The sequence below is a fragment of the Ostrinia nubilalis genome, chromosome 13, assembly GCF_963855985.1.
Source record: "Ostrinia nubilalis chromosome 13, ilOstNubi1.1, whole genome shotgun sequence".
NCBI lineage: Eukaryota > Metazoa > Arthropoda > Insecta > Lepidoptera > Crambidae > Ostrinia > Ostrinia nubilalis.
In genome coordinates this window covers 13,091,995-13,109,516 of record NC_087100.1, presented here as the reverse complement: position 1 = coordinate 13,109,516, position 17,522 = coordinate 13,091,995, and the positions used below count along the sequence as shown (strand labels likewise).

The 17,522-nt window shown below is 38.6% G+C and overlaps 1 protein-coding gene across 1 annotated transcript in view; it reads left to right on the top strand.

Moving 5' to 3' along the window:
* Positions 1–4,796, top strand: part of LOC135077256 (uncharacterized) — a 69,662-nt gene extending 64,866 nt beyond the window's left edge. The window contains exons 3-4 of the mRNA XM_063971793.1: positions 54–204; positions 4,648–4,796. Coding sequence (XP_063827863.1) covers positions 54–204; positions 4,648–4,796 — 300 coding nt within the window. The remainder of the gene's footprint in view (positions 1–53; positions 205–4,647) is intronic.
* Positions 4,797–17,522: the final 12,726 nt, after the last annotated feature.

The following is a 17,522-nucleotide window of genomic DNA, read 5'->3' as shown; positions in this document are numbered from 1 at the left end:
TCCTTTATACCTTATCAGCCATAATCGAAACGTGTATTTTTGTTTGTCCACAGATGGGAGCAGGTGCGAATGGGCCAGGTGGCCGACGCGCCCTGGAGCTCATCCTTAGCGGAGGCCTCAAATCCCTCGCAAGGCCGGCCAAGCCGGTCCGCCGGGCCGCCTCGCGGGACTCGGTGCTGTCGCAGCCGCAGCCTCTGCTTGAAGGTGAGGAGACCTGTTGTAGAGTGGGCAGTAACAACAGTCACATTAGGGGACCATAGCTCATCCTTAGCGGAGGCCTCAAGTCGCTTGCGAAAGCTATTCTAGTGGAGGCCTCGAGTCTCTCGCCAGGCCGCCAAGTCGGTCCACCGGGCCGCCTTGCGGGACTCGGTGCAGTCGCAGCCGCAGCCTCTGCTTGAAGGTGAGGGGATCTGATGTAGAGTGGGCAGTAACAGCCGTAGTAGGCGACTTTAGCTCATTTTAGTGGAGGCCTCATTAGGCCCATTGGCCTAGCCAATTTGCTGGGCTGCCACATATGTATAATCGGAGGACATAAGTCCATTCAGAGATCGGCTTCGCAAGGTCATAACGAGGTTAATGAATGATGATGCAGATTTTTCGTAATGATGGCATAATACCTGGTGACTAATGTGAGCAATGACAAGAGGCGCTAATACCTTTTAGGCTGGCATATCCAAAGTGGTTACACTTCTGCTTGAAGGGAGGTCAGGTGGCGCTCAATCCTCTGCATTCCACGCCGAAATTCAAAACAGCTGCCTTCCTTCGTAAACATAATTCCCACATTCGCAATGCAATAAACATTGATTTATTCATCACTTGTACACTATAGCATTTGGCCGTCTCAGAGAAGCATTCCGTATCACCCTACAGTCGGCATTCTTGTGTTTATGTACACATACTTAATGCAAACGACGTTAAAATACTATCACTGCTCTTGTCGAGCCAAAAAATGTTGTAAACTTGCCGCGGATTGCTAAAAGTGTGTCTTAAGATAAAGCGTTTTCAAGCATAAGCGAATTGGGTAGTTTCCGTTATAGTCCTGTACATTCCTAGAGACAAAACCCATTTGTTTTCTTAAAATGGTTCATGTCATATTATATTACTTATAGAATCTTGTTTGTGAAAAGTGCTAGAATGGCAATTGATGTAATCTTATAAATCTTGTATTGTTTATTTATTAAAGCTTAAATAGTGCAGTGATTTCTTACGTAGAATGTCCCACAGCAGCACAGCACACGTTTATCCGATGACATGCTGGCTCTATATTTTCCTATTTAAAGGAAATTAATGTTTTGTAATCTCCATTTCTCGCTGTGTTTGAGGCTGCGCCCTAAAGGTTTGTTATCTTCGCTCACACCCTGGGGCACTGAATAAATGTACCCTCACCTGCGACCCTTGGCACTATAAACGCCGTTCCTGAACTAAGGTTCTCTAAGTTAATCTTGGCTGTTTGTATTTTGTAGCGAAACTGCGTACTTTGATCCAGAGGGGGGCATGGAGTTGCTGAATTATTGTTAGGCTTTGGAATAACATACATTTTTTTTATTTTAATAATTAATAATTAGTTAAGACTATGTTCGTGCCTGAAATATGTATTCTTATATTTTCTGACTCTAACGCAATAAGTTTTAATTTGTTCATTTCTTCTGGGAATTTGAACTAGTACCTCCGGAATCCGTCCTGAATCTCGAACTCTTTCTTTAACCACTGGAATACGGCAAATCAGCCATAAATTGTTATGATATAAGAAGACCATCTTCGTTGCGTCTTTCCGTTCTATACATGGCCAGAACGCACCCATAGGAAACTGCTCGTGTATATTTCGGAGTGCCTGTTTGTAAATCTGTGACTCCAAACTATACACGAATTTTGCGTACTGATCGTGTATAGTTTGGAGGAGCTTAGTAAAAAAAGTCATCTCCAAACTATACTCGATTAGTTTCTACTACACCACTTACACTTGACTAGAGTGTGTTTAGTTGATATTGATTTAGTAAAATTCAGTAAAATATGGAACTATATTTAAAATTACATTTATTTGATATTATTACATAAAATATTATTATTTTACTGAATCTATAATAAATCTAGATTTTTAAAACTATTGTAAGTGGTTTTTGAAATTAAATTGATTAGGTAGATTTCAAATTAAATAACAATTTAATTAACAACTCTCTCTGAGTGAGAGAAGAAAGTTCAACGCGCATTAAATACAATATTATGCGAGACTTTAAATGCTAGGTTTGTATTGTCGGCCGTTTGGTACTTTGGTGTAGTGGTTCGAAGTGGTAGCGGGTTCGATTCCCGCACAGTACAAACATTTGTGTGCATGAACATATTTGTTTGTATTGGACTGGGTGTTTTCTATGTATAATAAGTATGTATTTACAAAAAAAAGTATTTAAGTATATATCCGTTGCGTTGTCTAGTACCCATAGTACAAGCTTTGCTTAGTTTGGGACTAGAAGCGCAGTGTAAAATGTCTAAGGATATTTATTTATTATTTATTTTATTTATTAACTTTTATCTCAAGAACAAAATCATTTTGACATATTTCCATACCTACAATTGGTGAAATATCAGCCCCAAAACAAATATCTTTTCTATGGCAGAATAAGAAACACCAAAAAATCCTTTATCAAAACAATGACACGTGTCGTAAGATGATTCAATGTTTAAAGTAGACACGCAGATATGAATTAATCTATCTATATAAATAAAAATGAATTGATGTTCGTTAGTCTGATTAAAACTCGAGAACGGCTGGGCCGATTGAGCTGATTTTGGTTTTAAAATGTTTGTCGTAGTTCAGGGTAGGTCTAAACGGTGAGCAAATACGCGCGCGATATTGTTTTTCTGTAACAGACAAAATTCCACGCGAGCGAAGCCGCGGGCGGAAAGCTAGTATGTAATAGAAAGAGAGGTCAATAAGTCAAAATGACTAGCATGCAACTACTCGCGTATAAATTGTAATCACGCACTTATTACAATACATACATGATTAGTCCGTATGCGTACTGGCGATGTATATTTTGGAGGAAGATAATTGACCTAAGTCACTACAAAGTATACGCGAGCAGTACGCAGCGTATGCGTACTGGTCGTGTATAGTTTGGAGGAGCTTAGTAAAAAAAGTCATATCCAAACTATACTCGATTAGTTTCACACCCTTGCGTTCTGGCTATGTATAGAATGGAAAGACGCATCTTCGTTCCAATCTAAATCTGTTTTTAATCGACTTCAACAAAAATACTTCTCAATTCGGTTGGTATTTTCATTTATATGTAATTCATTCTTAGTAGGCACTTACTTAATGCTGTTTGTTCTCCATCCATGACAAGCCACTTCAGATGCAGTTACCATGTATTTATTAAAGGATGTGGTTTTGTCCGCGTATAAAGTTTCGCTCTAGGTCGCGTCGCGTTGTTAGCCTATTGTTTTTGAACAATAGACGCGATGCATTGTCTTTGGCGGGTAAGACGCATGTCCTTTTGTGCATTATGGTTACTACTAACTCGTATAACCAGTACCTAACGATTTTTCTTAAATTCTTGATTCGTGTGCGTTAACCCTTTAAACGATGGTAAAAGGCTTCTTAAGGGCCATGGGCATATCCAAGGCATAAGCATCACCCCTGCAAATCTCGCAGACTCGCTTTGAAGGAGGTATCTGTCCTAAACTTAGACAGATACCTACCTAAAAAATCTGGGAATGACTAGCCCCCCCTTGGCCAGAAGCTGAGTACAACCACAGTACAACGTTCATGTTAAGGGCTGATGTTGCATAGGATTGTGTCGATTTAGATTTTGACTATTTTATCATTATCATCAGGTCCTTTGATCTCCAGTAGGTACAAGAACATGATCCTAATTTATCAGTAGCAAAAGAAGGACGACTATTTTACATTGAAAGAAGGTCCGAATAGAAAGCTTTTGTTACTTGCATACATCGAAAGTGTTCCTAAATCCTACTTGTTTTGTTAATTATACGCTATGCGTACCTACGTGCCACTTATCGACAATAATACAAATCATTTAGAAACGGGAAACGTGGGCTATTCATTTTGATTAATTAATTCTTCATCGCTACACCATGTAAGGCGGAGATGTTTGAAAGCTAAGGTCAGGAGTGAGGGCAAGGGCTAAATGCTTGGGCATACAGTCTTCAGCACCTCAAACTTTAAATCTTTGTTGCAAAATAGCACCTATTTATAAGATCATAAGATGCCGTTGGGTTTAGCTTGGTGTGCTACGTCTGACTCTGTACATAGCAGTATAATGAAGTATGTACCTACTTACCTACCTGTTATTGTGTTACTTGACCAGCTAGTGACGAGTTAAGATAGAGTGGATAGCTATGGACGTGCTAAAGAATACACACTGATGACCTGAGAACATAGTAGACCCTTTTTGGGAGTTTATTTATAGAAAGGGGCTTCCAAATAATTAGTTACATTTTTACTTATGATTTTTGCATCCAATCTACCTCAGACCTATTATGATCGTGGATCTGGAATTGGACACAGTTCTGAACACTCTTCTGGTAGATCTGGATCAATTGATATGGATTGAATGTTGGAATAACATACCTTGTTGAATAAGCATGAAAAGATGGACTCAAAGGCTAATTCATTTTATTTTCTTGCAGGCCTGCGAAAGTGCTCAACAGTCCTGGCTCTGACTGACCGAGAGAAGGCCTCGGAGCCTATAAGAGCCCACAACCGCCTGCGAGCGCCCTCCGTCTGCTCCCGGTGTTCCTCTCTACTGTCCCTCGCCGGCGCCGGAGGGTCCAGGTAAATTAGTCCTTAGTCTATAGACACAGAGACCCGTTTGCATCTAGAGATATACATCGCGAGGAAATCAAGCTGGACATCCTTTTTAGGAAACTTAATCAGATGTTGTTAGGGGAACAGATCAATTCAATTAGGAAATTGCCAAATGTAGTTCCAACATTTTCGTCACTGTCACAACTTGGGAAATAGTATATTATAGCAGCTAGTATCCTCGAGTAAATGGTACTCTTAAAGTTTTCTTTCTCTCTATTAGAGAACTGCCAGTTGTTCCGTAACAGTATGCTGGGATTTTAGTACAGATTGGCCACTTCCTTACTTTCCTGGTATCTATACAATTTAAAAAGGAGAACAGTAAATTTTCCAGCTAGCTTAGGATTCGCGCCATTATATCGTCTTATCGAAGCATTTTATCGATTTTAGACAAAAAACCCATATCTTTGTCATCTGAAATCGACGACTGGCTAACCAGTTACCTCGTTACAGTTTGACCGCCAACAAAAACCCAACCAGTGAAGGTCAAGTTTGTTGGCTAACCAGTTGTCGTCTCACCAGGTATTCCCTGGACGGTGCCGGCGGCGGCTTCGTGCCGGCAGCTCCCATCAACTGCAAGCTGTGCCTCGAAGACGCCACGGCTGACAAGGTCACCCTCATCTCCGGGTGTGGATGCTCCTTCTGCACTAAGGTGAGTTCTATCATACCTATATCAATTTGAAGTACGCGTGTTTAATTTAATGTGGTAAGGCACTTAGGGCTCTTTAAAATAGAGGCGTGAGGAACTATGACGCCCGTATTCATAAACATTACTATCAGGTCTCACAGTGCGCGTGGACGCACAGGATGACACGAACCAATCACAGAGCTCTATTCAACGCTATGCTTTTGATTTGCTGCTTCACTAAAGCAAGCATCGTTTGTGAATACGGGCGTTATTTATAGTTAAGGCTTGGTATTTCTGCTAAAGTAGGTATTTCGCGCTGTCAAAATCTGCGCGCGCAATACTTCGCCGAAGACAGCGCGCCAAAGAGCTCTCGCGGCTACACAGTATAGAAATACGCAGTTTGGAAATACGCAGTTGGTTAGGTTAGGTTGACTTCCTTCCGTTCAAGCGTCACACTCACAGCACTTTCTAATACAAATCATATCCAAGTGATACAAATTAAAACAACTTTCAAAATTTTTGGGAATATATTTTAGAATCGAATAAACATAGAATATAACTGCCAAAGTAAACACGGTTCAAAGAGGCGTGGCGTCACCCCACCCTCCGGAAGTTCTGCGCCGGCTAAAAGAATTTCAAGATTACGTCACCCGACCTATCGGTAGATCCTCGGGAGCTTGAGCGATTGGAAAAACATTTTATGATCAGTTACTCGTAGTAGCGATTATTTACAGCTTGGATAATAAATTATAGTTGTTGCAATTCACAAAGCTTTGCATGTGGTTAATTACATTAATCAGTACACGCATCAATTTTGTTCAGTCTTTATGTTTATTAATAAATAAAAATATCATACTAAAATTGCATACATATTTGTTTGTATTGGTCTGGGTGTTTTCTTTCCATAATTTATGTATAACGTATGTACGGGGCTCTGTATCGAAAATCACTATGAGCAATAAGCATCACACACGGTTACCTGGAGTGCATTACCGCAGCAAAAAGCTTGCCATCTTAAATGAACGGTATAATATCGAGGTTTTTCGTCAGTACAGTTGCGAACAAAGGTGTTTGTGTAGTGTAGTTGAGTTGAGAGGTCAGATTATTGAAATAATAAAACGAACATTTTATTTTTTAAATACATTTTAAAAATAATTTACATTACAGATAACAATGAGAGGATGACATTGCAAGGTGATGCCAGTCCAGTCTTAAATCCGTTGATATATGCTGCATCTGCCATGTTTTTGGCTAAAAGATTCTTCTATCTTGCAGTTTAGACTTTTATTACAGACCTCAGACAGTATTTTTGGAAAACTTTTACGCATGGTGGAGGAAGGGACGCTCTAGAGACTCAAGTCTAGAAGGAGTCACATGAACTCTAAGTTTTAAATCCGTTGACATCTGCTGCATATGCCATCTTTTTGGCTAGAAGATTCTTCTATCTTGCAGCTTAGACCTTTAGCTACAGATCTTAGGCAGTATTTTTGAAACATTCTTACGCATGGTGGAGGAAGGGACGCTCTAGAGAAGTGGTTCTTAACCGGTGGTCCGCGGACCACTGGTGGTCCCTGGAGGCATTCCAAGTGGTCCACGATGTGCACTTGCACACCTTGGTCAAAACCACTTTTAACTGATTTTTGCAGTCAAACTGGTTTTGACCGATTATGAGGTGGTCCCTGACAAGACAGAAATTTGGTAAAATGGTCCCTCATGACTTAAAGGTTAAGAACCACTGCTCTAGACTTTTATTACAGACCTTAGACAGTATTTTTGTGAAAATTCTTACGCATGGTGGAGGAAGGAACGCTCTAGACACTCAAGTCTACAAGGAGTCACATCAACTCCAGTTTTAAATCCGTTGACATCTGCTGCATCTGCCATCTTTTTGGTTAGAAGATTCTTCCATCTTGCAGCGTAGACCTTTAGCTACAGACCTTAGACAGTATTTTTGTGAAAATTCTTACGCATGGTGGAGGAAGGGACGCTCTAGAGACTCAAGTCTACAAGGAGTCATATGAACTCCAGCTTTAAATCCGTTAACATCTGCTGCATCTGCCATCTTTTTGGCTAGAAGATTCTTCTATCTTACAGCTTAGACCTTTAGCAGGCCTCCGTCACTCGCCTATGCCGGCCGAGATAATTACCTACAGCGCGCGACAACTTCAAGTTGCAAATCAGTCAGGACCGCCACGCGCCGTGACGCGCCTGTGAGCACACGCGTATTTCTATACACGCTCGGTCGATCATCGTTGAAATCAAGGTTTATTGTTCCAGCAGCACTGTTATTCTTCTTTAATGGAAAATCGTAATATTTAGAAATAATAATTAACTGTAGTGATTTAAATAATTTAAAAAACTACACTTTTTGAATAATTTTGAAATACTTATGACAAAAAACTGTAGCAAAAAAAATATTTTACCTAATAAAAACATTAACTTTTACTTTACCGTGTCTATTTTCCGACACTACACCTTTTAAAACTGTTTGTCCAATTTCGAATTATCGTAACACTGAAGTTTATTAATAGGTACTTATAGATGGTACGATTATACAAACACCACTAGATTAAAGTTTACCAATCGTAAATACAATAAATGCTTCTTAAAATTAAGTTTTTATTTATTTTACTTTGCTTATACAACCCTGACGCTTGAGCTGTGAGGTAGATCAATTCTGAACACAAAAAAATTATAATAAAAAAAAACTTTTTTAAAAACAAGCTTTATCCTGAAATGCAGTTGTACTAAAACGAAAAAAATAATTGTATGCTTGGTTCAAAGAATTTCGAAAGCTTGTATCGCGCATGGAATTTATTCCTCTTTTTTTCTGTTTGCGCTACAAGCTTTCGAAATTCTTTGAACCAAGCATACAATTATTTTTTTCGTTTTAGTACAACTGCATTTCAGGATAAAGCTTGTTTTTAAAAAAGTTTTTTTTTATTATAATTTTATTTTAGACTTTTTAGTTGTATCTCAATCTCTGGGTCATTATTTAGCACCAAACTGCTCGAAAAGACAAATCCAACGAACCCAAACTCGATGCGATTCCGTCGTTTCGTTTAGGAGTTCCTATGGCCACCTCCTGACTCCATCATCAGGACCCTGGCACTAAACTGCTCGAAAAGACAAATCCAACGAACTCAAACTCGATGCGATTCCGCCGTTTCGTTTAGGAGTTCCTATGGCCACCTCCTGACTCCATCATCAGGACCCTGGACATCATCTAGCACTAAACTGCTCGAAAAGAAAAATCCAACGAACCCAAACTCGATGAGTTTCTGCCGTTTCGTTTAGGAGTTCCTATGGCCACCTCCCTAATCCATCATAAGGACCCTGGACATCATCTAGCACTAAACTGCTCGAAAAGACAAATCCAACGAACCCAAATTCGATGCGATTCCGCCGTTTCGTGTAGGAGTTCCTATGGCCACCTCCTGACTCCATCATCAGGACCCTGGACATCATCTAGCACTAAACTGCTCGAAAAGAAAAATCCAACGAACCCAAACTCGATGAGTTTCTGCCGTTTCGTTTAGGAGTTCCTATGGCCACCTCCCTAATCCATCATCATGACCCTGGACATCATTTAGCACGAAACTGCTCGAAAAGACAAATCCAACGAACCCAAACTCGATGCGATTCCGTCGTTTCGTTTAGGAGTTCCTATGGCCACCTCCTGACTCCATCATCAGGACCCTGGACATCATCTAGCACTAAACTGCTCGAAAAGAAAAATCCAACGAACCCAAACTCGATGAGTTTCTGCCGTTTCGTTTAGGAGTTCCTATGGCCACCTCCCTAATCCATCATAAGGACCCTGGACATCATCTAGCACTAAACTGCTCGAAAAGACAAATCCAACGAACCCAAACTCGATGCGATTCCGCCGTTTCGTTTAGGAGTTCCTATGGCCACCTCCTGACTCCATCATCAGGACCCTGAATATCATCTAGCACTAAACTTCTCGAAAAGAAAAATCCAACGAACCCAAACTCGATGAGTTTCTGCCGTTTCGTTTAGGGAGTTCCTATGGCCACCTCCCTAATCCATCATCATGACCCTGGACATCATTTAGCACGAAACTGCTCGAAAAGACAAATCCAACGAACCCAAACTCGATGCGATTCCGTCGTTTCGTTTAGGAGTTCCTATGGCCACCTCCTGACTCCATCATCAGACCAGCTCAATGGTACCATAACATTGCATTGTCATCGTACTTACATAAGTATACCAAATTTCAGCTCAATCGGTTGAGGAGAAGTGGTCTTAATTTCAGTTGCAAGATTTGTCCCACACATACTAACAAGTGAAGTCAATATAAAGCTTGTAAAAATAGCGCTCTTGTGAGCGTAGCAGTAAGGTGCGATTTCGAATGCACCATGTGCGTTGGATATTTTGCATTATTATTATTACCGTTAAAATGCCGGCATCTGATCCTACACAAAGGAGTGCAATTTCTGTTGCTACTATTATGTATTCTGTGCCTTTAGCTACAGACCTTAGACAGTATTTTTTATTATTTATTTGTGTCAGTGTGCTCTTCTAAAGAGTGTAAGACGATTGTATGTAGGTACTATTAAAATGTAATTTTAACTCATTGGTTTTGTCTCATATTTGAGGAATGTACTATGTATCATGAGTAGAGTCTTCGTTTAAAAGGATGCGAACGATTTAAATTTCAATAGGTAGACAAAATTGAATTGAATTTAAGCTTTCTCCAGTAACACTGATATCATTATACTGTGACTCATCAAAGTCATCATTGTCAAAAATATTGACAAATCGCGAACTGTCACGACCAAAAAACTGACACGCGTCCGTCCTCCGTAAGCGCCACCGCGCGACTGATTGAGATTGTCCAAGCCGTCATGGACGATTTTTTCCACATTTTTTAACATAGTAACTAAATAAGACGCAATATAAAAATTTCATCCGTTAAAAGCCCTCAAGTTATTTCTGAACTTTAGTTTAGTAAAAGATTTAGAATCTAAAATCGCTTATTTTAAAAATAAAACCATAAATAGAAAACGAATAGAGGTAACTTTGGGAATTTATTCTATCGAGTCAACTTCATCAAATCGTGTTTCCATCCGTTAATAGCCCTAGAAAATATCCTCAACTATGCCCAATAAAAATCTTAGGCTTTAATTTTACTTTTTAGTACCTCAAAAATGAAAAATGAAAACCTCATTTTCGCCATTTTCTCTGCTACCCGACCTTAAGCCGTTACGGACTTTATAGTTTTTATACAATTTCTAGAAGCGTTAGGAGTTCAGACGTTTTTCGTGATTTCGGTCTATTTTTAGCACCGAAATTGGGCACAAAATGTCTAGCCGAAGTTTTTTAGTGAATACCATAGTGTCTGTAGTCAGTCTGACAGCAAAAAGTTTACGCTAAATGTATAACTTTTAACTCTTAGAAGTTTCGGATGAATTATCTGTTTTAGTTGGTTTTAACATTAATCATGAACACAAAGATTGAATTGAAGTAAGATCAAGGAACAGAAAAAATGTTGTATTCGGATTTTTAATGAGAAAATGTTTCTTTACGATCGAATAATTCTCTTTTGAATGACGGTCATTATAAGGCACTCATAATACTATTAACAGTACAGAAAAAAATTTGCTTGTGTCACTGACGGTTACGAAAATAAAGATGACATAGTAATGCTAGTAAGTAGTGGATTAAGGTATTTGCGACTAATTAAACATAGAAACAGACTTCGAAATATATTTCAAAATTGAGTAAAAACGTCGCTATGCGTGGCCTTTGTAGAAATATAAACGAAATTTTTACAATTCATGAAATTTGAATTAGGTAAGTTCGCAAAGTTTCGTAATGAGTTGCTCTGAAAGTTGCCAAACGCTGGAACTATGAATTTCAGTTTCGACAAACATTGAATATGTGATTTGTTCAGAGTGAATGAAGGTCGTTTAGCTCATTTCGGTATTTATACTCAGTAATATTAAATTTTAAAAGCGAAAGGTGGACCGACGACATCGTAATGGTAGCAGGGAAGCGCTGGATCGATCAACGTGGAACGCATTGGGGGAGGCCTATGTTCAGCAGTGGACGTCCTATGGCTGAAATGATGATGATGATGATGAAAAGCGAAAGTTGGGTATCTTATTAATGTTTATTCTTTTGAATTTAAATGTGAGCGACGAATAGTAAAATTTGGACTGGTCTATAAATAAATAGCAATAAAATGTGGACTCTAGTAAGATTTTATGACTGTTTTGTCTCTGAGAAGCTCGGCAGACTTGTTGGCAAGACTTTTTTTAATAAGATCTAAAAATATTTCAGTGTAAATAACCTTTTGTCCAATAACAAATAAAAATATAATGAGACTAAATACTTGCAATTGACTAAGTACCTTTAAAGACTTGCTTGAATTTCATTATAAAGCCTTAAAATTTTATTTTATAGCTCTTCTGAAAATTGTTGTGTTTACTTAGTACGCCTTTTGCGTCGATCAATGTTGTTTGTGATTAAATCAACGCGTTTTAAAAAATATGTATTCTAGCTCTATGTTTTTACAAATTTGTATTCATTGAAAAACAATTTTCAACCTTCAGTCTTCGAAAACAGTCTGTATTTTATTCAATGCGATCGAAAACAATGAACTGTGTCGTCGGAGCAAGAGAACAATGGAGCGGTCCAATGTTTTTATTTAAATAATTTGCCCGAAGCCACTCCACTGCTGCGGCACAGTGGAAAGATACTCAGCAACCCCATAGTCGTCTGTGCATAAGAGTACCTCTTCTTGGTCCCACAACTTGGTTAGTCCCTTAGGTAAAACAATAATTAAAATCAATTTCCTCTACTATTAATAATCCCGAAAACTTATGATCCCAAAATAACCTATCAATAAACCGATAGCTAATTTAGATGCCCGAAATAAGTAACCAATATCTATATTTAATCCACATGTGCTTAAATCAGTAACCTGTTAAATGGTACTGCTGAATCTACCACTTACAGAAGACTCGCTCCGAGTTTGTTTGTACCCCAGCGCTCCTAAGGTCGGTTTTCCTTTGAATTGAAAGTATAGAAAAGCTGTTCAAATATGTTTCTCTTTCAGTTGTTCAACGATCTGTACAGTTTATTGTGTAAGGAGTATTTGTTTGGAAAAGACGTAGATAACATCTTAAGTGTCTTATGAGTTGAACAACCTCATAATGCTTTTTATATTTTTGATATTCAGTCATATAAAATGAAATTGACCAATAAAGTTTTACTAAGAGCTTACAGTTAAGATGGTAGGCCTCCCGCTAGGTGGACCGACGATCTGGTGAGGTCGCGGGTGGTGCCTGGATGCGGGCGGCGCAGGACCATTCGTTGTGGAAATCCTTGGGGGAGGTCTTTGTCCAGCAGTGGACGTCATTTGGCTGAAACGAACGAAGGGTTACAATGTTAAGTAGTGCTCACAATTTTCATATTTGTTTACATAGATATCTTTATCTTTTCAAAGCCTTTTATCTAAATATGAACGTAATAACGATCATTGATCACCGCCCGTGGCCACGTAAAACTTGTTATCACCATCATCGGATTACATTTCGATGTTTTCGTTATTAGTATTCAAATAGCGACTCTAAATCTTGTTTGTACGGTTCATTTGAGCTTGCATTGTTTGGAACAATGAAATTAACGAGCAAGCCGGTTAACTATGAGGTTAATTAGGGTTCTTGATGAATCACGGCTAATAGAAACGGCTATAAATAAAGCACGTGCGTGTGCTGTCAGTGCATCGCTTCTAATGTCTTTATTTGTGTACTAGCTGTGCCCGCGACTTCGTACGCGTAAAAACACGTTTTCGCAACATTTTTCATTATTGCTCTGCTCCTATTGATCGTAGCGTGATGTTGTATAGCCTATAGCCTTCCTCGATAAAAATGCTATATAACACTGAAATAATTTTTCAAATCGGACCAGTAGTTCCGGAGATTAGCGCGTTCAAGTAAACAAACAAACAAACTCTTCAGCTCTATAATATTAGTATAGATTAGTATAGATTTAAAAGTGTCGGAAAAATTACAAACCGAAAAAGAAAGCCCAAGAACAGTGACACAAACTGACCTGAGCGAACGATGGTTTAATTAAGAGAACTGGACTTTTTATACAGATTAGAATTTAGAGTCTCCCCAGCTAATTTGCCTCTGTTAAATTAGAGTGTCATGCTCCTGCAGTGGAAACAAAATAAGGAGCTTGTTCAACTTTCTGAAAGGTCTATAAACATGGCATTCATTTGCATTCCATAGAATGTCGTGTCCCGTAGCACGACCACGCTAAACGTACAACCATCATCAGCAGTTATAAAACACTAGCTTTTTTGTCCGCGGCTTCACCCGCGTGAAATTTAGTTTGTCACAGATCGTCATAAATTATAGCCTAATATGTTATTCTGGGTTATACACATTAATACTGTAAAGTTTCGTCAAAATCCGTTCAGTAGTTTTTGCGTGAAAGAGTAACAAACATCCAGACGTCTTTGATGAATGAATGATGTAGGTATAGTTCACGTTCTGTTGCTAATATAATATTCAAAAAGGTTAAGTTATTCGTAAAAATAGAACTCGGCTAACTTAGCTTAAGGCTAAAGCGGGTCTCACAAGTTTTACAAAAAAGACAACATTTTCTCTAGAAATAATGTTAGAAGAGCGCAAATATAAACCCTAATCCCACACCTTTTTTCAAGAAATTCTGTGCGAATATTGTACTCACCGGTATTAGGTATAAGGCTTATCTTATTTAACAGGGGCACGCCTGTAAAACCTCTTTTGTCCTTAGATCTACGGGTAAACCAGGCATAAGCCGGCTGCAATCGCCCCTGTGTGTGCCCGGCTTTACCGAACCCGTGTAACCCAATAAAGTGTATAAATAAGGCACACGTGCCGACCGAGGCTCCTATGCAGTGTGCTCTGCGATATGTATTCGATTCTATCTGTCCTATTCGCTGAAACTAGGATTGTGGGAGGTGTGAGAAAGATGGATGTACTCATATAAAAAATCCTTTATTTTTACTTCTACGCTGAAACTAAAAGTTGCTCGCGAACTAAACGTTATCTAATCAAAATCCTGAAAAATCCAACTCTGCTACAAACTCGCTACGAACTTTAAAGTTGAATTAGGTATTTTCAATTCAGTTTTCTATTTTTAACCGACTGCGCCAGAAGGAGGGTTATTGTCATTGTAGAGCTCAAAATATGGATATTGTGTTACCGAAATACCCGCGGATTATCTGAATGTTTGCCCTTTTAAGCAATGTGGGTCGCGGGTAGGGTTGCCAGGTCCAAAAACACAAAAGCCGGACTCTGTGCTTCATTTGGCCGGACATTTTACCCTAAAAACCGGACATGCAATTAGTGGCATAGCTCATGAGTGGGTTGAGGTGGTTACTATCATCTTTGAATGAACATTATTCTGTGGCTCGAGCTTGGACTGGCACGGCAGCCACATTAAAGCCTAACAAAAGCCGGACAGGCCGGACAAGACAATATTTGGCCGGACAAGTCTCTAAAAAGCCAAACATGTCCGGCTAAAGCCGGACACCTGGCAACCCTAGTCGCGGGTCGTGGTCAGGAGAGTAACTAATGCTCTAAAGGTCTTGGCCTGATCCACCCACGTGTTTTGGGTGAGATTATTGCAAAGGCACGTAGTTATAAATGGGCGTTTCGTGAGTGTAGTCATTTGTTTGTATTAATTGTATAAGGCTGAGTTGCACCAACTAACTTTGACCGTAACTATAACGTTAGCCGGTGTTTTATGTATGGAGTTTGACAGATTTTTGACGTTTGTTAAAGTTAACGTAAGATAGTGCAACCCAGGCTAAGTGTTATTTTTTTATTGTAGTGTGCGTAACGTCGTATAAGGAACGTTAGAGCAAAATGACGATTTGTAAGAACTATTTATTAGTCTAAACAAATAAAGAAATTTTGACTTTGACTTTGACTTTGTCAAGGTTTTGTCACATTAGATGCGTTCTGGGGGCTGCGGTCAGGTTTAAAGTGAACGCATGCATTTCGCATTGATGCAAAGAACGCAAAGCTCACCGCTGACAGATTGTTTTGCCCTGATCGCTGACCGATTGCCCTGACCGGCAATGTTGTTCATACATGATACAGGCTGTGTTCACTTTGTTGTAAAAAAATCATAAAAATTCATAAAATTCATTTATTTTTGCAAATAGGCTTTTAGAAAGCACTTTTAGTCCCAATATTAACCCTACCACTGCTTCGGGACAATAAATGGGCCAGTGCTGAGAAGAAGCAGCGCAAGAAACTCAGTCACTATTATTTTGATGTATCGCAAACCGCATTCAGTGTAGCAAATTCTCAGTCAAAACTCAATTCAGTCTTAGTCATATATTCATTCAGTACTGTGATCGATTGGTCTAAATCAATGGTTCCCAAAGTTGTCTGGGCTACGACTCATCTAATACAAGTTCCCAAACTCGAGACCCACCTATAGGAAATTTAACCGTTACCAATATGCCTAAATAAAGGACTCGGATCTGTAGGGTGGGTGTTTCGTTCTACAGGCAGGGCCCACTCAATGTTCGCCCGCGGGTCGCTTGGGTCGCGACCCATAGTTTGGGAAACCCTGGTTAAATATTAAAATTCAAACCCACAATCTGGACTTGAAATTTAAACGAGCTTCGTTCACCAGAATCTCTTCTCCAGCGCGCGATTTATCATGATGACTTCAAAACCAAACAAAACTAAGATGAATCATTCACAGTTAATTACCGTCTGTCAATTAAGAGTAAACTACATGTAATTACGTTACGTATGTTGTGTTATGCCGTGCTAATTGCTTTAGAGAAAATAAAAGTTTTTCTATGACTTCTGTTACACAAGTTATGATTCATCGTAATAGTAAAACAAACCGTAACAATTAACAGGAATAATTAAGTAGTTTTGGACTATGAAAAAGTTAATTTAGAGTTATGAAACTCCTTATCAAACGTCGGTGACGTCAAAAAAAAAATTTTAGGCGATTTTTTACTTGCACATGAATTTGCTAGCATTTGGAAAATGATGAGAAGGATATTAAATGTAAAAACTTTTTTTCTATACACGTTTGTTAGATGTGATTGTACTCGTAATGATAAACTTAAAAGTAGGTTACTGATTTTTCTAAACAATTTACCTACTGTACAAAGTGTACAACCTTGTCCAATTTAAGTTCAAAGAATAATTAAAATAATAAAAAATAATTAATGCAATAACATTAAATCAAAAATATTTTGAACTCAAAGGACGTTCGCTTGAAGAACAACTTTCGATTCAACTGCAGTAAAGGGTAAAGTTTTTTCAAAAAATGTTTTTTTTTTTCTCAAAACCTTTAACGACACGTACCGAACAAATTGTTGATTGTCACATTTATACAAGTAAAAGAAGTAGGTACTTATTGGGTTTTTGTTTCATATTTTGAAAGTAATGGGTGGATCCGACTTACTTGAGATTAGCTTTCTTTAGATTTCATTCTTTCACTTTAATGGTTCTAGATTTTTCTAAATCTGGATCTAAATGAGCAATTAACTAACACTACATCTTATTAAAATAGAAATACTTAACTCAATAGGTTTGACACAACACAATGGCAAAGATGTTAACTACGTTAGTTAAGGTCATTGTTCATATTGAGCAGGAATATTGAGAAAGGTTACCGGGAAAATTCCTGGGAAATGCGGGATTGGCGCGTCCCTACATGCCAATGTTTGTTTTCATGATTGAGTTATTCATGATAATTGAATTGATTTCTGGACAAAAGTTGTGTAAATAACCTTGTCACTTGTTTTCATCGCCGGAAAAGGCTATTATTTCGTAAATAAAATCCTAAGTTAGATTAGATTGCTGTCTACCCTCAAAATGTCAAGTTAAGTTACCCAAATTGCTGAGTAACGTAACTTAGTTACTTAATTTTATCAAAATGTTATTATGGTTCCTATTAACGAAATTAGCATACTTCGGAGTTATTTATATTCTTAATTTTCGAGCCGTGGACAATATTTATTACCCACAATTCATGGACGTGGCTTCGTCCGTGTGAATGTCGCAGAAA